We start from the raw sequence: 20724 nt of genomic DNA, 5'->3' as shown, positions 1-20724 counted from the left end.
GAAAAAACCTTGTTTGAAAAAATAGTTAATTATTACTGTTTAAGAAATATTATTCCTCCTTTTATCGATAAAATGTACTGATGATCAGTATACACTATTACAAATTGATACAATTTTTTTGCGTTTTTTTTTAAGTGAAATGTGTGCCTTTATAATTTACTATGTAGACAGTTATTAATTAACTTATAAACATTGCATAGTAATTACCAAACAATTTTAAATTTGTTTTTGTGAAATGGAATTTGATTTTTCATCAAGTATGTAAACAATAGCAAAAAGGTCATGAAAAATAGCACACAGAGTGTTAATTTTAAACTCTATCTCAAATTTATTAAGTGTACTTATAACGAGTAAGCATACCTACCGCTCATTATCTGGTGTATAATATCACCTAATCTGAGTAGGTATAGTAGCTATAAACTTACCATGGAAAAAGAGACAACCCTCTTTCGAACGTCAAAATCCAACACGAAAAACAATTGACAACCACTGTCTATATAGTCACAAATACGCATGCGCTCTTGATCTACAGCGAACCCTTGCGGGCGAAATGCTAAGCATGTTCAATTGAAATTGTCAGTTGCGCCGCCGGACAGACCAGTTTCGAAAAAAGCGTGTAAAAGCTACTGCCATCAGTACCCACAGTGTTGTGTGTGTATTTGCGCGCGCGAAACACGTACCTTCGTATGTCCTTCTCCTGTCGTATCCCACAGGAGAAGTGCCAGAGAAACGAAAAGTGCATCCAAGGACAAAGTGTGTGGTTGAATAAAGAAGTCAGCCAGAGTTACAAGGATGACGGACTTTCGCGAGAGATACAAGAGAGTAGGCATCGGCCGTGAGGATATGGCGGCGAACCGGGCGCTTAGGAGTCAGCGACGCGATGAAGCTCGCCGTGATGCACGTACGGAACACTTCAGCATGCGAAGGGACATGGAAGAGGATGTGCAGGACGACGAGGATGACAACGTTGCTCGAGAGGAGGCAAAACAGAACGATGAGAGGCTCAACTCCGTGGAGGAGAGCAAGAAGAAAGCCGACGAAGGTTTGTTTTGGATATATAGGTAAAGGGAGGAGAGGGGGAATTCGTTGATAGCTCTTCAATGCAGCTGCAGTTGATGATGCAGCGCTGCTTTTGCCGCCAGTTTCTGATGGACACTTATTGATGTATAATCAGCGCTTTTCTGGAGTCGATGAGACTTCATTTAACCAGATGTTGAATAATCTACTTATTTCTATACTACTAAAATTTTCAATGCTTCAGCTTCTGGACAGCTGTTTTTTTACAGCAAAAAAAAACAATCTGGTTATCAGTTGTACTGTAAATGTCTTTGTAAATCATTACTATGGCTTAAATGATGGTATTGTTGTTTTTTCCATCAATAGTTTTAACTGTTTTTAAATGATAAAACACATGAAGATGACAATTATAAATTCAAATTAAACATTTTTAAAATAAATGAAATTTAGTCAATTTGAATTTAATAAAGTAATTTATGATAAATAATGTCTAGCAAAACTAGTGATTGATATGGTATAATAACTATTACTTTTGGTTAAAAATGTATTTATTTATTTATACTCACATTGCTATTTGCAATTATTTATAGATCTAGAGAGAGGAGTAAAACAACGATTACTAGAACTAGAAAAGTGGAGAGAAGAAAGGAATCGCCGCAGGCTCCAAGAAAAGAAGCGAGCTAAACCAGCGTTCAAAGTTGGTGTTGTTCACCATCGGGTATACTCTCCACCCCTCACAAAGGATCCAGTTCCTCCACCACCAGCCAAGCTTTGTAAATCTAAAGAGATTCACCATCACAATCCAGAACCACCACCAAAAAGAGTTACCAGAGCAACTGAGAAAAGGTTGGCAGTTAAAGCAGTGAGCAGTAAACAGAAACGAGAAGATCTGAGAACTAAAAAGAAAGACAAAGAAAAAGTCCAGGTATACTTAGCACACAAAATAATTTTTGAAATTAGTAGTCAATAAGCATTTTATTGCATAACATCTTTAATTTTCTTTTTTCACTTGATTCAAGCCAAAAATTAAGAATTCGGAAGAAGAACAAGTACCTCTGGCACCAGACAATTTCCAGTTCAAGGCTCCCTTGGGAATCACTGCCATACCAATGTTTGGCCGTCAAGCGTTAGACGCCACGAAGAATAACGAAAATGTATCAAATCCCAGTGACGTATCATCTAGTATCAGCGAGTTTGGCAAGGGTTTGTCAGATGCTTCAGACTCTGTTTTCCATACCAAAAACCATTCAATCATTCTTTCAAAATCGTCCTCTAGACGTTCTAATTCAAGCGCAAGTAATTTATATTCTTGTGATTCTTCGATCGCAAAAAGCTACAACAATTCATTGAACGAATCGTCAGTGGAAGCAGTAACTTTGAAACTGTCTATGGACGATCAAGAAATGTTAGATGACAAAGAATCCACTAGTAGAATAAACTCCACTGTCACGGATGACAAAAAATCGAAAAGACGCTCGAGAATAGTCACACCACCAGAAGCTGCGATAAGTGCATGCGAGGATCAAGAAATGAAAGAATTCGAAAGTGATGTCACTTTTTCGAAAAGTAATACCAAGTCACCTGCAATTAGGAGATCTTCACGAACTATTACTGAGAAATCAAAAAGTATTGAGACACCACCTAAATCCGCGAGTTTTACAGTTCAAGATCATGAGATGGAAGATCAAGCAAACAGCCAAACTTTCAAGAGCATAAGTTTTACAGCAAACACTTCTTCTACAAGGCAGAAGAAAACTAAATCTCCTGGAAGAAGGAGAACTACAAGAGCTTTTGCAAGAACTCAAGGCAATGAATCAAATCAAAATGTAGATACTGTTGAAGAAATGGATACTGATACATTAGATGTTGAAAAAATGAACGAGTCTAATGAAACAAAGACTAGTCATAATGATTCAGCTAGCTCAGAACAGAAAATTCAAATAGAAAATAGGAGAAGATCAACAAAAATAGTACCCGAAGAAATCACAAATGCCAGGGACTCTAGTTTCTTGCTTGAGGATCAGGAAATGCTAGAGGATCAAGAAAATATCGATTACAACGCTAAAAATTTGATTGACTACAGTATTTCAGATCTAAGCAAAGTTCTCTCTCCCAAAAGAAAGTCCATGCGTTTTGCAGAAGATTTACAAGACCAGTCCCTTATGAAGTTCTCCCCGCGTCACTCTATGCGACCTCAAATGGTAAATTCTCCAAAACAAAGTAGCATGTTTACGGCAATGTTGACTAACGAGGGTCCGAAAGAAATTGCAGGTCAATCTATCAAAAAATTACCTACACCAAAGACCGATATTACGACTCATAATACCTCGGAACCAACCAACCAAATAATATTCGAAAAGAACGACACCCTCAATCAGAGTTTAAACATGTCACTCCCTAAAGGTTCGACACCTGACAAACCACCAGCATTTTTCTCTCCTTATGTCGTTGCCAGTCGTGGAAAAGATAGAGTCCGTAAAGAGGTTCAGCGTCGGCGTTTCAGTCAACCTTTGCCAGTGGAAATTCCAACCAAAGAAACTGTCATGCAGACATTGAATATCTCCGTAGAGGAAGAGGAGCGTACAGCCCAATATTACAAGTTTATTCTCGATAAAGAGATTGAACGGTTGAACGAAATATGTGATACCTGGAATGTGATCAAGGACGATCCTACTACACCCGAAGATATCCATTACGAGATCCAGGCGGCTGTCGGTCAGACGCAACTGCTCGTCAACAAGAAGTTTGAGCGGTTCCGTGGCCTTGTACTCGATTGCGAAACTGGCAAGGGCGAGATGCTCGTTACCTGTAAGGATCTTCAGGGATTCTGGGAGATGATGTACATGGAGATAAAGGACTGTGACAATCGATTTAATAGGTTGGAGGGAAAGAAAGCAAAGAACTGGGTAATAGAAGAAACTGAGGAAGAGAAGAAAGACAAAATACCGAAGAAAAAGCCAGTAGCTGCAAAGAAACCTGCAGCGAAGAAAAAGCCTGTGCCTGCAAAATCCTCGCTTAGGGCCCATATTATGGCTGCGAGGAAGAAGAAGATGGAGAGTAAAGACAACGATATCGACATTGAGATGAAGGAGGCACCTGCTGTGTGAGTTTGATATTAGCTTTTTTCTAACAAATGAATTTTATGTAAAAAAATTTAACAATATTTCTTTTAATCCTGATAGGCTGCCAGAGATTGTGGAAGAAGCTGCCAAGGATGCCAGTACACCACATAAAAATATTCGTCGCAGCACATCAACGCCAAAGTCCACCAATAAATGGCAATCGTTATTGAAGAAAGTACAATTGTCGCAGACTCGAAAGTCCACAACGAGCCCACTGATTGTGATGAAACTCAGTCAAATGTGTAAGACGCCGGAAGTACAGTTAGACGACTCGATTGTTTACATCAACTCAGATCGCACGCCTGCTAAAAGTATACTAAAGTCAGCGAAAGAAGAACTAATGGGAGCAGTGGCCAAATCAGCGAACAAGGTTTTCTTTAAGGAACAACCAACGGAGTTCAGAGAATTTGAAAGCAATATTGAAAGTAATAATGAAGAAATGAACTTGGGTAATACAGTCATATTGCATAGTAGCTTTTTCGAGTATTTTTTTTAGATTATTTAAATTGTTTTCTTACAACACAAACAAATCTTTAAGTGTACAGCCTTTCAGACGACAAGCTTTTGAATTCGGAAAACTTAAACTAAATATAGCTATTAAAATTTTATGTATTAATTTTTGTATATTATCAGATAATCCAGAGGAATTTAAGGAACCAATTGAAAGACGGCTAGACTTTGAGAACGATAGTTTTAACCATTCAAACCTGGAAGAGGAAGATATGAAAGATCAGGAAGAAGCCGAGAAACCTGCCGATTCGCTAATCACATCACCGTTAAACACTACCCCCAAAGACCAGTTCATTAAAATTCCAAGAATCGTAGTGACCGAGTCGAGTCCATTTATTCCCATATCGCATTTAAGTTTACAAGATAAGAAGGAACAAAGTCCTGTTAAGAAAAATGCAAGAACAAAAAAGACGATATCGTTTAAAGTCGATGAATCCAATGAGAGCTCCACCCGAAGTTTGAGGACTAGGAAATTGTCGGCGCCAGGCACGCCTAGACCAAAATCAAGGAACTCTAAAGTGGGTTACTTATTAATTAATTATTCAAGTTATTCAATTTAAAATATTTTTTTAATAATTTTTTTTTTTAATTTTTCTTATAGGTTATCGACGATGAATACGTGAACATGGACGTGGATAATAGCTGTTTAGATAGTTTTGAAGATTTTCCTGCCAGTCCCCCACAACAATCAAAGGTAAATAGGCAAAACAATTTTTTTCTTATGATACATTATGCTGGAATTTCTAAGTAATACAATTTCGAATGCTAGCAATTATACATGAATGCGGAAGGTATTATTTGTGAAAAAATTATATCTGTACAAAAAGACACACCTAGAACAAGTACATTAAAACGCGCAAATTCTGAAGTAAGTTTTCATTCTTCAGTTATTAATAATGTGACGACTCTTTGTTATTTTGATTTTAAAATATTTTGTCATCTTTAGGCAATCCGAAGAAGCACGCGGAGTAATAAAATAAAAAACTCGGAAGCAGAGACACCAAGTACCCCAAAACATAAACGAAGAAACGTAAGTTTACTGATCAAACATAAAATAATTGCCTTTTTTTATCGAAACTTTAAATGATTCATAAAATTTGTAATCAGTTTATAGAAGTCGTAATAGATAGTCCGACTACTCCAGTAAATACAGATATGAGTAAAAGTAGAAAGTCATCCTCATCTCTGAGACTAAAAAGTCCAAAAGTAAATTAAATAATTTATATTATTGATCCAATTATGTATTGTGAGCATTTGAAGATTACCTAATTTGTTTTTTTTTTATTTGTAGCCGTCAGAGGTAGATACAACATTGACGGAGGGTGACGCGAACACAACTGTTCGGGAAGAGGGAACGCCTAAGTCAAGTAAAAAGACACCTAAAACACGTAGAACCCTGAAAACCAATAGTTTAGATTTAGATGAAAATGTCCAGGAAACGGCAACAATTAAATTGAAAAGATCGAAATCATTGAATGCGACAAAAGTTAATGCACTTAGTAACGAAAGTGTCAAAGAGTCTGAAACACCAAGGACAAGAAGAACTACTTCGAGACTTGATAAATCGAAACCGACTGTAGAAGATAGTAAAATAGAAGTTTTGACTCCCAGCTTAAAAAGAAAACATTCCAAAGTATATATATATATTTTTTTTATAATCTTTGCAAATATTTAGTTATTCGTAAAAATAAACTGATTTGAATTCTATTTATTTATCTAGAGACTACAAGAAAATGTAGAATCTGATGAACAGCAAGAGACTGATGAGGACGTAATTGATCGTATCAAAGTATCAAGGACGCCTAGTATTAAAAGAAGAAATTCAAAGGTATGTTGTTTATGAAAAATGTGATCTCAGTTTAGCTGTATTACAGAAATTGATATATTTTTTTTATGCAGAAATACTTGGATTCTGTTGAAAATTGTGAACAACAAATTGATAAAAACAGTAAAAATGAAATATTGACACCAAATACGAGACGAAAAAGTTTGCGGGTAAATGTTAAGCATTATTTTATTATTTTATTAAATCATAATAATTATCATAATCAATTAATTTTTTTATAATTTTGTAAAATATTTACAGATTTCCAAGAGTATACACGAAAAGTGAAGATCAAAGATGTTGGAAATAAGTACTAAATTAGTATAATGAAAATAAAAAAGAACGTGAGATTAACACACAATACGGTATCTTTATTCAAAAATATTTTTAAAATATATGATTATAAAAGTGAGGTATAACTTATACATACTTTTTGATGAAGAGATTTTACTGTTTGACAATCAAACAAAGTTATCCTAACATATTGATGCTGCAATTACTTCAAGATTTATATGTACATATATACCGAACTATTTTGATATTGGCATGTTTTGTTAATCTCATGGTCTGGAATAATAATTTTAAACAAAAATTATTATATCTACTGTTTTTACAATTTTCTATATGTTGTATACAATTATAGTATAGTTAAAATATTTTATAACATGATAGTTACAATGCCTTAAAAGAAACTTGTTTTTAATGTATTTATAAAAAATAAATTTACAAAATTAACGAATTCGTACAAGTATTTTTGTCACCTGCTACCAAGCCAATAAAAACGAACACTGTTATCACGATGTCTGTTTTCTTCATTTTCGCAAATTCTGGTACCAGTAGATACAACCAGGATAGGAAGATTTTTATGCAAACTTGCACCATTAACGCAGTCTCTCGATATTTTAACTTTGTAAAGAGGATCTAAGTCTTCATCGACTTGAAGGTTACTAGGGATTTTCCATACTCGAACAGCGCCATCAGTTCCACCTATATGGCATTAGTACAAAATGTACAATGGATCTGTAAACGTAGACTATAAATTTGCAAATACAAAATATTACCTGAAACTATTTCTTCTCCACAGTATGACAGAGAAAACTGTATGCGTTGATTTGTATCGGACTGACGATTTTGTAAGGAATACAAAACTGTTCCAGGATTACGTAGATCCCAGCATAAAAATTCACTACCTCTGCGAACAGAGGAGTAGAGCTTTGTTCCGCATGGACTAAATTCAATTTGTGTGACACCACTACTTGTTTTGAAAGAGCAAAGTGGTCCATCTTTATATAAACCTAAATGATTTTTTTTTTTTTTTTTTATAAATTATTTACTTTTGAATGTGTGAATAATTTTTTTATAGATGAACATTTTTTAATCTTACCTATGCATTTGGAATATGTCCCAAAGGCAATCAGACCTGACATTCCAGGATTTTCTCTAATGCATGAAACTAAGCCTGTGACATTTGGAAAATCTTTTTTTAAATATATGGTCTTTATTTGACGACCAGGGCGATCTGTATCGAATGTTCTTAAAGCATTTTTAAAGCCACTCCAAATAAGTCCTCCAGAATCTGTAAACTGAACGCTTATACCAGCTTCAACTTCATCTACTCTAAAATAACATGAATACAATTTGTATAAGTAGAAAATTTATTATCATATTAAGAGAATAAATTAACAACTAAAAACACTAACTGATTGTATGCACGATAAGTAGCTCGAAGTTGTCCCGTAAATGCATCCCACAGATGTATTGGACTGCCTTGACTTGTACTTAAAAAACAACATGTTGAAGGGTCCCAAGAATTCATATATGGAAACCAACAAGTGTCATATATCATGCCTCCTTCTTTTATTTTCAGAGTTGATTCAAATGAAGGCAAATAAAAATTTTCAGGAAGTTTTCCAGAATAGAGTTCACGAGACAGTTGAAATATTCTGGTACTGAAATCTTCACAAGGTACTAAAATGCAAGTTCCATCGGGTGCCCATTGACAACCTTTAGTAAAGTTTTCACATTTTTCAGTTGGCTTGAACTCTTTTGTTGCAGAGCATATTAATTTAGAAGCTGTCCAGTCATAATACAACTGTGAATATTCTTGACTTTCATTGTTTTCATTTGTTTCATCTACTTTCTTGTTGAGTTTGTTTTCGTTGTTAGCAGAGTTGATCTACAAATAACAATGTAAACTAATGTAAACTAGCTAATATTATTATTAAAATTAAATTTTTTTTTTCTAAATCATCAAAATATATTTCCTCACATGTTCTGCCTCTGGGACAACAATATTAGCGTCTGCTTTTGCTTGTAAAACAGTTATTTCATCTTCAACTTCCACACTTTTGTTATTACCATTTTCTTCAAGATTATGGCTTTCAAAAGATAATAATAGATTGTTAACCTCTCCAGCATCTAGAGCGATCTCCTCTTCGATTTTACTAACTGAAGTTTCTAATACATCCATAGGTTCACTCACGAAATCTTCAATTTGCGCGCTCATTAAACTGGTATTTTCCATGACTTGTTTTTCATTGTGGTTCTGCGATTGCTGTTGAGCTTCAGCCGGATTTCGTTCCGTCATATTAACGTCGCTCATCTTTTATTCTGTAAATCAATAAAGTATCAATTAAAACTAAAGAATAAATATCTTTCGAACGTTGAACATGATTTTTAGATCAGCAGTATTTTGGTGTTGTTTACAAAACCTCGTGTACATAACTGACGAGGTGCAATGCAACTGATGTGCTATTTATCTAAAACGTAAACAAATATATATATTATCTATACCAAAATCGATCAGCACGCCGAGACTTTGGAAATACTCCGCCGCGCCATTTTCAAACAGACGCATACTAGGACTATAAGTACTTTACGCTACAAGCCATATAAATCTCGTATGTTTGCGACAGATATCAATCAGTCGAAATAATTAAATTACACTTTGAAGTTTGTAGAAGTGATTTTGTAGTACTTAGCTCGCTGCATACGTTGCACCCTTTGAAGTTATTCAAAACATTGAGCTCGCAGGAATTTCTACAATCCATCCCTTTGTTCTTTTCAATAGCTCACGTGCAGGCGTACACTTTTAATGACTTCATTTTTACAGTCATCATCAGTATAAAGAGGAGGCTTTTTCACCGCGGATAGAAATTTTACAATGCATCCAATTTAGACGCCTAAAATTGGCATGAATGACCTATCGGATCACGTATCTCGACGTATCAGCTGACGGTCAGTTTAAAGAGAATACCGTGAACACCATCTGAGAGGAGCAGGAACGCGAACGGCGCAGCCTCCCTCTCCTCTCCTCTCCTCCTCTCTCGAGGCGCTGCAGCACATCGCAGCGCGAGTCGAGGCCGCGGCGCGAGTGAGACGCGCGTATACAGCGAGCAGAAACTGTATCCATACAGCCATCAGCCAATCCAATCCGGAGCGCGTTCGTTCCCACAGTGTATAGTGTAGTTGTACGCCGCGCAGTGCTGCAGAGAGCCATAGTACAGATTACAGTATAGTCGTGTTGCTCGCGTGAATCAGCCATAGCGAGTGCCGAGTGGCGTCGTCGCCCCGTCAGAAGAGACAACCCGGAGAGGCGAGGAGAGGCTCTGCTCTTCTGCAGCTGCTGCTGGAGTGAATATTCCGGATCCACACCTCCGCCGAGCCAGTCCAGTAGCCGTGGTAGCTGCTGCCGCTGCCTTCGAAAACGGTGAGTATCCAGCCTGCTCCATTATGAGGCCAGTGTGCATTGTGCTTGTGCGGGCTCTCTCAGTCTCGGTCTCTCTCTTTCTCGCTCGCGCTCGCTTGCGCAGTGCGTCCGAGAGAAGGAGGAGTTCAAAGAATCCGGGACGAGGAGGTGAGTCCATCGAAGCGTCTCCGTCGCTGTGCTGCTGCTGCTGCTGCTGCTGTCTTCGCGTCGTGGGTGTGTCTCGCGAGTGTACTTGCATGTACGTGCCTCTGTGTGTGCGTGTGCGCGCGCGTGTGTATAGGAGCGAGTACAGAGCCAACAAGGGGTTAACAATCTTCTGACACGACGGCGTCTCCGCGTCTTCCTCCTCCATCTCTTTCTCTCTCTCTCGCTCTCTCTCTCTCTCTCTCTCTCTCTCTCTCTCTCTCGGCCATGTCTCTGCAGTGTGTACAACGTTCTCTCTCCTTCTCGCACATACACACGCGTATACGTTTCTACCTAGAAGCCTAAAAAACTGGGCATCATCGAGCGGAACGCAGTCGATCGACTTTTATCTCGGCGGTCCGGAGTGCGGATACGTATGCCTATGACACACAGGTGAATCACTCCATACATGTGTGTCGTGCGTATAAGCACCTTCTCTCCTATAGTGCATATAGGCACCTATATATACTATATGGCGTTCGCAGATTCCTGACACCGCGTCGCACACATACCTTGTACACACGCAGGGTAAAGAAAGAGCCAAGGGAGGGAGAGCAACTTTTGCACTGTTTTTTAATACTCGCGCACGAAGGAAAGAGAGAGAGGAAAGGAGAGTCATTGATTGCACGAGGGAGAGAGCGAGAAGGAGCGTCGATGCACTACACTCTCGCTCTGCATTCCGAGCCCTTTGTTGTGTAGTGCCGCGCCGCGTAGCCGCCCACGCCTCCTTCGTCGCCGCCGCCGCCGTTGCCGCTTCTTGAGAAGCGTTACCAGCGGTCTCTCCCTATGATGATGAAAAAAGGACTCTTGTGGGAGCTGCCTTGGTCGCTTTTTTTTACTCTCCCGTCGCTTCCTGTATACATTTCGCTGTTCCTGCAACTTCGTGTCTGGGCTTTTTGTGTGTCGAGGCCTACTTCGTGCGCGAGAAACTTCTCTTCCGTTTTAACGGGCTATACCTGCTTGTACGTACGGCTGTATGGATTTATCGGGCGCGAGATTGGCCTATAACGGTATATATAGGTATCTGTAGGTATCTATAGGTATCCATAGGTTCTCGCGGGGAAAGGTTAATAACGTTGTGAATACTCGACCGGCTCGTGAATTTACGGGAGGCGGCGATATGCAACGATAGTGCGCGTATATTATAGAGTATATGCATATGCAACAACACGTATATAAGAATTATACAGCAAATTCTTTTCGCGCGTCCAACAAAGGTGCAAGCGTAATTGTTTATTCACAAAGAGAGAATATAACCCAATTAGGTTCGCGCGCAGTTCGCACTTTTATTTATTTGTTCTCTTGAAATCTTAATGAGATTAATTTGACGATTAAAAGGACAACGGGGTAATTTCGTATTTCGGCTGCTGTACTCGACGTTCCTTCTACAAAAATAGGAAGCGTTATACACAGCGAGCTTGTTTTGCAGCTGCTCTGAACTTATTCTCGCGTCCAATTAAGACAAGGGCAAATGCGTCGCCTTCCAAATGCAGCGCAACGATATATAATATCCTCTGCCTATCGCGTCGACGGATCGCAAATCTCGGCGCACTGCTCTTACGCTAAAAACTCCGTCTTTTCACACTAAAGCGCAACGACTTCAATCAAACTCTCCTCCCCCATATATACATCGCGTCAGTCCAATTACAAATCCAGCCGAGCAAATACATGAATGCGTAAAACCCCCATTAAAAAATTCTTGTCTGCGTAGCTCGACTACTACACGCATCTCTCCCTCGCATCTCTCAAAGCATCATCCCCCGCCGTCGTTTCGTGCTCTCTCTCTCTCTCTCTCTCTCTCTCTCTTTCTCTCTCTCTCTCTCTCTCTCTCTCTCTCTCTCTCGCTCTTTCACAATGATGCCCCCTACCTACGTAGCCAGCAAGCCGCGCACTTTAGAAATGCGGCTCTTTGGCGCATAAAAATGTCGGCGCCTCTGACGAGGGTGTTCCTACCTACTAGCGCTACCACCACCACCTCTCCACGCGCCTTTGCGGTCTTTGTCGGTCCGCACGCCTCGCTCTCTACTTGTACTCTCTTATACATATATGTATACTACCTATAGGTATACACCTATGTGTGTACACGTTCGTATACCGGCGCGAATTTCGTGTTTGTGCGCTCTTTGCCTTCGGATGCAGTTTCTGCTTTGAGAAAATTCGTCCCGGTACCTGCAGCGTATATTTATGCGATTGTGTTCTCTGACACATGTATATAGCTACGGGGTTTCAACGTCATCGATTGGTTAATTGTGGCTTGTACAGAGTGAAAAATTTCTCGAGTTTACACGTCTCGGCAAGATCCGTAGCGAATGAATCGCATTATAGTACGCACGCGTCAAAGCGCTCTTCATTGAATACACTGCCGAAGCGCATAATATACGCATTCAGTGACGTTCGCAATCGGAGCTCGCGTACGTACATGTGGCTTCATTATTTCTATATCACTTCCTCTGTAGATAAAAGATAAATCGGAATTGGAGGTGAAAAGCCATCGGTATCTCTCTAGTTTTCTGTAATCCTCGTAGCTTCTTAGAAATATCAGTTTCACGCGAGGCGCACTCTGCTTGTTTCATTCAATCTTCTCATTAAGAAGTTGCGAGATGTGATTAATGACTCGGATTTTTTTCTGTTCTAGGTGTGGATTGATCCAAACGCCGTAGCCATGAGTTATCAAATGTCTTCGAATCAAAATAGGCCGAGTGAGTAACTACAAGATTACATTCGTATTGAAATCTATCAGTAATGCGAGAGTTTAATACATTTGTTTTTTAATCGTTTCGATTGAAAACTGATCAAGCTCGTAAATTGTGTCGTTTAAAACATGTGAAATTTATTGCAGTGTCTCACGGCAACTATCAGCAGGGTCCGCAGGACCTGCCGATGTGCTCCATCAAGGAGCAGACGCTCATGTGGCAGCAGAATAGCTACATGGGTGACTCCGGTATCCACTCGGGTGCCGCCACCCAGGCCCCGTCGCTCTCCGGTAAGGAGGACGAGGAGATCGAGGGTGACCAGCTTATGTTTGACCTCGACCAGGGCTTTGCTCAAGGCTTCACTCAGGATCAAGTTGACGGTAAGTCTCATCGATTTTATTTTATTACGAATTTTCATTTGGTTAAAGCCGCTTTGGAAGCTTTGAATTATCAAAGGAGTAACCTCGCTAATGGCACATTGATTCTTGCTTTTGGGGAGCTTTAGTTGAAAATGAGATTCTTATTCAAATGCAAACCATTTTTATAGTTTAAAAATAAACATTTGCACGCCATTGTTAATGGATTTTCACGATTTTCACAAGAAATTTCACGATCATCCACAGAGATGAACCAGCAACTGAGCCATACGCGTTCCCAACGTGTGCGCGCGGCGATGTTCCCGGAGACCTTGGAGGAGGGCATCGAGATCCCATCAACGCAATTCGACCCGGCTCAGCCGACTGCCGTGCAACGGCTCAGTGAGCCCAGCCAAATGCTCAAGCATGCCGTCGTTAATCTGATCAACTACCAGGACGACGCTGATCTGGCCACTCGTGCCATTCCCGAGCTCATCAAGTTGCTCAATGATGAGGATCAGGTGGTTGTATCCCAGGCTGCGATGGTCGTGCACCAGCTCTCGAAGAAGGAGGCCTCGCGTCATGCTATTATGAACAGCTCCCAGATGGTCGAGGCTTTGGTCAGGGCCATTTCTAACAGTGAGGATCTCGAGTCCACAAAGGCTGCCGTCGGTACCCTGCACAATTTATCACACCATAGGTAAGACATTAATTCAAGTTTATTCCGTAGAAAGCTTATTTTTCTAAATTGTAAAAATATATTCAGAGGATAGCTCAGATCACTCGGAAAATCTTTCGTAATTTATAGAGCATAGTAACTTGAACGGTTATAGTCATACCCGCATTTCAATTATGAGATCATATATGTCAGGGCGTTAAATAAAATCTTACATATAGTAGATCATTTTTTTTCATTGAACATTTTTGATTGAATACTTTACTTTAATTCCACAGACAAGGTCTCTTGGCAATCTTCAAGAGCGGCGGAATTCCTGCTCTTGTTAAACTGCTAAGCTCCAACATCGAGTCGGTCCTCTTCTATGCCATCACCACTCTGCACAACTTGCTCCTCCACCAGGACGGTTCAAAGATGGCGGTCCGATTGGCCGGTGGTCTGCAGCGCATGGTTATCCTGTTGCAGCGAAACAACGTCAAATTTTTGGCGATTGTAACCGACTGTCTGCAGATCCTCGCTTATGGTAATCAGGAGAGCAAACTGATTATCCTGGCCTCTCAGGGTCCAGTAGAGTTGGTCCGTATCATGAGATCGTACGACTACGAAAAGCTGCTCTGGACTACATCTCGAGTGCTAAAAGGTTTGTTAGATTTTTCAAAATTCTTGTGCCAATTGAATGAAAGCGGACATGAGATACAAGAGCACTTAGTTTAGAAAAATTTTAAATTACATCATTAAATTTAACGCATTATATTACACAGTACTGTCGGTGTGCTCGAGCAACAAACCAGCGATTGTCGAGGCCGGCGGCATGCAGGCTTTGGCCATGCATCTAGGTAACGCAAGCCAAAGGCTTGTGCAGAACTGCTTGTGGACGTTGAGAAATTTGTCCGATGCTGGCACTAAGGTCGACGGACTCGAGGGTCTACTTCAAAGCCTCGTGCAGGTTCTAGCCTCAACTGACGTCAATGTCGTCACCTGCGCCGCTGGAATTCTGTCCAACTTGACCTGCAACAATCAGCGTAACAAGGTTTGTTAGAAATTTGATGTAGTGAATATACATGAGCGTGTTATGCATTTTCCAAGTAAAGCATTGAAAAATTATTGCTAGGAATAATAAATAACGTTATGAAGCTTAAATTTTAATACTGATTTTGAGGATTCATCTAATTTGTCTTATTTTATAGGTCACCGTTTGCCAGGTCGGCGGAGTAGATGCCCTTGTGCGCACGATTGTGAACGCTGGAGATCGCGAGGAGATCACCGAGCCGGCAGTTTGTGCCCTGCGTCACTTGACATCGCGTCATGTCGAGGCCGAGATGGCCCAGAACTCTGTACGTCTAAACTATGGTATCCAGGTTATCGTAAAGCTTTTACAGCCGCCGTCTCGCTGGCCTCTTGTTAAGGCTGTCATCGGTCTTATCAGAAATCTGGCCCTGTGCCCGGCTAATCATGGCCCACTCCGCGAGCACGGAGCTATTCATCATCTTGTGCGGCTTCTTGTGAGGGCCTTCCAGGACACTCAGAGGGTATGTATTGTTATTAGTAATTAAATTAATGTTATCATTAAAATCGTTTTCTAAAAGACGCGTTGTTTTAATTTACGCAGATACAAAGAAAAAAAAAATTCAAATAAAATCTGAATGAATAATTCTATGTTTCATTTACAGCAACGGTCCTCGGTTACAAACGCAGGAAGTCAAGGAGCTCCAGGAGCTTACGCGGATGGTGTGCGTATGGAAGAGATTGTCGAAGGCACTGTTGGAGCACTTCATATTCTTGCCAGAGAATCGCACAATAGAGCCTTGATACGACAACAGAATGTCATTCCCATCTCTGTACAGGTATGAATCGCATTGTCTATATTATTCATTATAAAATCACTCATGCCCTATTCATAATATGAAGCTATCAATGAATGCACTTCAGTATTCTTTAACAGTCATGATACAATATGATATGAACGTACTAGTTGAAAAATATATAAATAATAATAAAAAAATCGTTTCTCTCAGCTGTTGTTCAACGAGATTGAGAACATCCAGCGTGTGGCAGCAGGCGTACTGTGTGAATTGGCAGCCGACAAGGAGGGCGCTGAGATGATCGAGCAAGAGGGTGCAACAGCACCACTCACTGAGCTTCTGCACTCACGCAACGAGGGTGTGGCTACATATGCCGCAGCGGTCCTCTTCCGCATGAGCGACGACAAGCCGCAGGATTACAAGAAACGCCTGTCAGTCGAGCTTACGAATTCGCTACTACGCGAGGACACCAACCTGTGGAGCAGTGCAGATTTCAACATTGGTCCGGATCTACAGGTATGTAGGGAGAATGTGAATGTAAATAGAGTTAGCAGAGATGGGAAAAGTATTTTTTTTTTATTGAAAAAAGGACATCAGAATTGCTTTCTAAGAGTACAATTCAAACATTGATAAATTCTTTCTTCTTCAACGATAAGATCCTGAAGAAATAATATTTTATCAATGAAGAAAAAAAGCGTTCATAATTAATTATAAATTATTATTTTTTCTATTTTTAATTCATCTAAAACAATCATAAATTATCACAACAGCATGAATTTATAAAATATGGCAAGTTATTATCTGCTTATTACTATAGCTTCAATGTTTATGCTTTCCATATGAGTGTTAAATAAAATCGCGTAGAAAAAATCATGGTTGATTCATTTGTGCTGTTAACACAGTGCATAAAATTATCATAGAACTTAGTTTAATTTGTTTTCACACCAGCTAGTTAACCTTTGTCAAAATATAGCATAAATCTATCACGGCGTACCATTGAATTTACAATCATATATTATATATTATATATCCGATCTGCATGGGAATGTTTTTGAGTTTATATTTATCTCTACATTGGAAATATCAGGTATCAATATTGATGTTAATAGTTTTCTGTAGAAATTTATTATCATTTTAACAGCCTATGTTTTTATTATATTCGTATGTATAATTTTTTTTATATAGTCCCCCTTACCATAGATGAATTAATTTCAGACTGTTATGGTTAAAAAGTGTTTGCAGAAAAATACATATTGAATTTTAATTTTGTAAAAGCAAGTTATGTATGCCGGAAAGTCATACTTATTATTTGTATCATTATTATTTATATTAAAAAAGTAAGAATCCTCAAGCCGTGAATCGAGGATTTAAGGCACACGGCTAACGTAATAGTAAGCCCAACTACTGCTCTTTTTCTTTTGAAATTTTGTGTTGACCTATCATACAATCCTCAGGACATGCTCGGCCCGGATCAGGCTTATGACGGTATGTATGGACAAGGACCTCCTAGTATACACAGCAGCCACGGAGGCCGTATTTATCAACCACAAGGTAAATGATTATCTTTTTGTTTCTTTTTTTATTTTTATAAAGGGGCATCATCCTATTTTTTCTTAATTCATTATGTTTTACTGTATGCACATCTTGTACTATCAAACACAAAATGAAGTAAAATGTCAATATTTTTGTTAAACCTTGTGTTTGATAGCAAATTTGCATGCAGTAAATTCTATCGATTGGCAATTAATGGGTGTAGAGGAATATTTTCACGAATCACCCTACCGAATTCTCTAATACTGATTTACAATAATTTTGAATTAAATAATAATAATATAAGTAATTGTTTGAAGACTGCATATGAATGAGATTTATTATATTTATACTAATATTCAATGAATATCTATGCTCAATAAATACTTGTTTACTTTTCTCTTGTTCATGAAATAACAGCATTGAAATGAATTGTAGCAAATTACTAAAACTTATCATTGCCTACGAAAATATTAAATCTGCACCACAAAATTACTTCATCTACGAAAAGCGCATTTATTAGACAAACATTGCAAATTATGCAATGGTCTAATATAGTTCAGTCGTTTGAAGCTGTTGCGATATGAAAATCTATTAAGGGACTTAAATCGCTTTATTATTTTAACAGCCTAACCCATGGACTAAACTATAAGTAAAAGGCTATCGACAATATTTTGCAGTATAACATCATAGGTGAAATAAAACTCCTCAGTTTAAACACTAAAACTTACCCGTATTTATCTGCTTGCTATTGATGTTGTCCGTATGTCAATGTTGCATTAATATGTCTTGCTGTGAAATTTGTTACACACAAATCGCATGACGAATGATCACCTAGATTTGCTCACATTCATCTTGTTTTCATTTATAAATGTTTAATTTCATTATTTTACTTTGAGTATTAATTACAATTACCAGATTTTATTTTTTTCCATACAATTATTACGATAATTTTATGTTTTTATATGTGTTCAACTGAATAGTAAATTATTACTTATGTGTAGATAATCGTTTAGAATTTTTCTCTGATCTTATAGAGACAATTCAAAAAATTTGTTTCTACATATTTTAATAAAATTTATAGAGAAAAATTCTGTAGACTGTAGATAATCGATATGCGAAGAATTAACAAAAAAGAACAAAAACAAAATATTTATATTGTATCCACACATTTCGTATACGTCTATCTGTCATTGCAGAGATATAGAGAAGACTGATAAAAAGCAAAAGATGTCCTGCTTTCTAAATCAAAACTAATTCTATTTCCTGTTTTCTCGTTTCTCATAGGTTATGACCAGATACCAGTAGATTCCATGCAAGGACTGGAAATAGGCGGCGGCTCGACTTACGGCGCCATGGACACGATGGACGTGGCGCACGAGGGCGACCTCAGTTTTGATCATCTGGAGGAACTGCCTGCACCGCCTCAGGACAGCTCGGTCGCGGCGGCCTGGTACGACACGGACCTTTAGACAATGTCCTTTCGTCAAAGCAAAACAGAGTAATTATACAGGGAATGGTTTGTTTCGTGTGTAAGTAAATGCGGTGCGTTTTCGAACGCAACGAATTTTTTTACATCTCGCGAGAGCTACTATCGCTACAGTAAGCAGGAAGCATCGCGAGCGAACAATGTTCGCCGGGAGTATCCTCGCGCTCGGCGGTGTTTGCGTTCGCGGGAGAAACAAACGCAAAATACTTTAAAGCTGACACTTTTTGTTGTTTTATACTTTTACAAAGAGCGATTCATTAGTATTTGCAAAAATGATCTAATTCGACTGTGTCAGATGAATAAATCGTAAAAGAAAAGGAAAGTAATTAAGACAAAAGTATTTTATTAGATGTAATTATCGCGCTACAATATTGTACAAGTTGCGCTTTTACGATTTCTTTCGTATGATTGTAATGTATAGATAACTTATAGACTTTATTAAATGCATGGTTTGAGTCATTTTTGTGGAAAGTTCAATAAACTTCTCGAACGACATATTATAAGTAACAAAAAGGTCTCATTAAAGTATTTAGAATCGTTCATCTGGACTCGCAACAAAAATTTAAACCATCGAAATCCAAATCTGAAGAGCATGTAACTCGTTTTCTTTCATCGATGTTATATAATCTCAGTGTATAAAAAATATTATATTGAATTTAAGGCATTTAACTTGCGCGTCAATCGCAAGATCTCGTGATAAGTATGCAATTTTAAAGTTATTTTTTATTATTCTTTTTATATAGTTGGTGACTTATTTTAAATTTTTGTTTGTAATAAGAAAATATAGGGACTTCATCTGTAACGTATACAGAATTAAAGCAAAATATATAAGAACATTTGCATAATGTTTGATTTCATGAAAGGACAATCTTAAGAGATTTACACGGTTGTACAAAGTTGTTTCAAACTCTCATTCCAACGGCGATTATCAAAGTGAAATGAAAATTTATAGAACTCTAAGAGCAATGCTCATTAAGCTTAGGGTTTGGTAATGTAAAAAAGCATAAAACCTTGGTAGTCGCTGTTAACGTGAAATAAAATTGCCACACACGCGATTTTCCTGATCATGAGGGTTTGAAGAACTGCGTGTTATTGTAGTAAAATGTATCAAAACATATACACTTACACAATAGACTATTCATTTTAATTGTAAGTAAGCTATAATAAGGAAAGAATATTTACCTTATCAATTTATCGTTTAAGTATTGATTATTGATCTAATTATCCTGGCAACTTCACACACGTGGACAAAACCAAACATACACAGACATAATTACACTTAATTCATAAGAAAAACATGCTTTCATATTATGCTTAGATAAAAATGTTACAGTATCAAAATATAAAAGTGAATGTATTGTTTAATTGCCCATAATGAAATAAAATTACGGCGATTAAACGAATTTAAGAAACAAATTAAAAATGTACGAGAGAAAAGATTTAAAAGTAATTGAATAGAGCAGAACCGCAACTTTATTGTACGTTTCGACATGGTACTTTTCGTAAGAAAAAAAAACATTATTATTACATACTGCGAATATACAATTCTGTATTTGTATCCTAGACTTTTAGACACGATCGGCGAATAAAAGATAAATGGTCGTAAGATTCTTTGTTATCATTTACATAATATATTTTTCCTACTCCCTGCTCTACAAAAACTAAAAAATGCATTCAATAAGTGCGGCTCGATAAATGGCTCGAATCTAATTCCACGTACATACTTTGTATATTTTATGACTAAAAGCAAGTTAAAAAAAAACTTTACCACCCTAGATACAAGTTCGCGGAATTTCGCGCAACAGCGCCACT

At 38.1% G+C, this 20724-nt stretch overlaps 3 protein-coding genes across 11 annotated transcripts; 2 read left to right on the top strand and 1 right to left on the bottom strand.

Annotated features, from left to right (window-relative positions):
• Positions 1 to 553: 553 nt before the first annotated feature.
• Positions 554 to 7213, top strand: LOC100678745. The gene is made up of 13 exons (XM_003427598.4): positions 554 to 1042; positions 1608 to 1942; positions 2037 to 4120; positions 4200 to 4588; positions 4773 to 5167; positions 5251 to 5343; positions 5419 to 5517; positions 5596 to 5679; positions 5757 to 5855; positions 5941 to 6282; positions 6370 to 6477; positions 6549 to 6644; positions 6736 to 7213. Exons 1-13 carry the CDS (start codon positions 793 to 795, stop codon positions 6760 to 6762), a joined length of 4401 nt encoding a protein of 1466 aa, XP_003427646.1. The 5' UTR covers positions 554 to 792; the 3' UTR covers positions 6763 to 7213.
• On the bottom strand, positions 6689 to 9722 carry LOC100121655 (telomerase Cajal body protein 1). Of its 2 annotated transcripts, none has more exons than XM_016984969.3 (6): positions 9186 to 9414; positions 8744 to 9084; positions 8175 to 8650; positions 7859 to 8091; positions 7536 to 7769; positions 6689 to 7461 (listed from the first exon to the last, which is right to left on the bottom strand). In XM_016984969.3, the coding sequence occupies exons 2-6, from the start codon at positions 9074 to 9076 to the stop codon at positions 7232 to 7234; spliced, it is 1506 nt and encodes a 501-aa protein (XP_016840458.1). In that variant the 5' UTR covers positions 9077 to 9084; positions 9186 to 9414; the 3' UTR covers positions 6689 to 7231. The 2 variants fall into 2 exon arrangements, with proteins under 2 accessions (XP_016840458.1, XP_008211879.1); XM_008213657.4 differs by having other exon boundaries at positions 6824 to 7041; positions 7221 to 7461; positions 8744 to 9722.
• Positions 9723 to 9832: 110 nt separating this feature from the next.
• LOC100119214 (armadillo segment polarity protein) lies at positions 9833 to 20518 on the top strand. 8 transcript variants are annotated; one of them, XR_004344844.1, is made up of 12 exons: positions 9929 to 10183; positions 13002 to 13065; positions 13206 to 13439; positions 13683 to 14115; positions 14370 to 14731; positions 14853 to 15121; positions 15279 to 15620; positions 15762 to 15935; positions 16107 to 16409; positions 17348 to 17444; positions 18052 to 18116; positions 18711 to 20518. XR_004344844.1 is itself a non-coding variant. In XM_001603059.6 (11 exons), exons 2-11 carry the CDS (start codon positions 13029 to 13031, stop codon positions 18893 to 18895), a joined length of 2436 nt encoding a protein of 811 aa, XP_001603109.1. In that variant the 5' UTR covers positions 9833 to 10183; positions 13002 to 13028; the 3' UTR covers positions 18896 to 20518. The 8 variants fall into 8 exon arrangements, 6 of the variants coding, with proteins under 6 accessions (XP_001603109.1, XP_032454881.1, XP_016840456.1 ...); XR_001729120.3 differs by having other exon boundaries at positions 10051 to 10183; positions 13662 to 14115; XM_001603059.6 differs by lacking the exon at positions 18052 to 18116 and having other exon boundaries at positions 9833 to 10183.
• The last annotated feature ends 206 nt before the right edge of the window (positions 20519 to 20724 follow it).

The sequence above is a fragment of the Nasonia vitripennis genome, chromosome 4, assembly GCF_009193385.2.
Source record: "Nasonia vitripennis strain AsymCx chromosome 4, Nvit_psr_1.1, whole genome shotgun sequence".
Taxonomy (NCBI): Eukaryota; Metazoa; Arthropoda; class Insecta; order Hymenoptera; family Pteromalidae; genus Nasonia; species Nasonia vitripennis.
The sequence above is the reverse complement of the archived record's forward strand: the minus strand, read 5'-3'. Positions and strand labels throughout refer to the sequence as shown.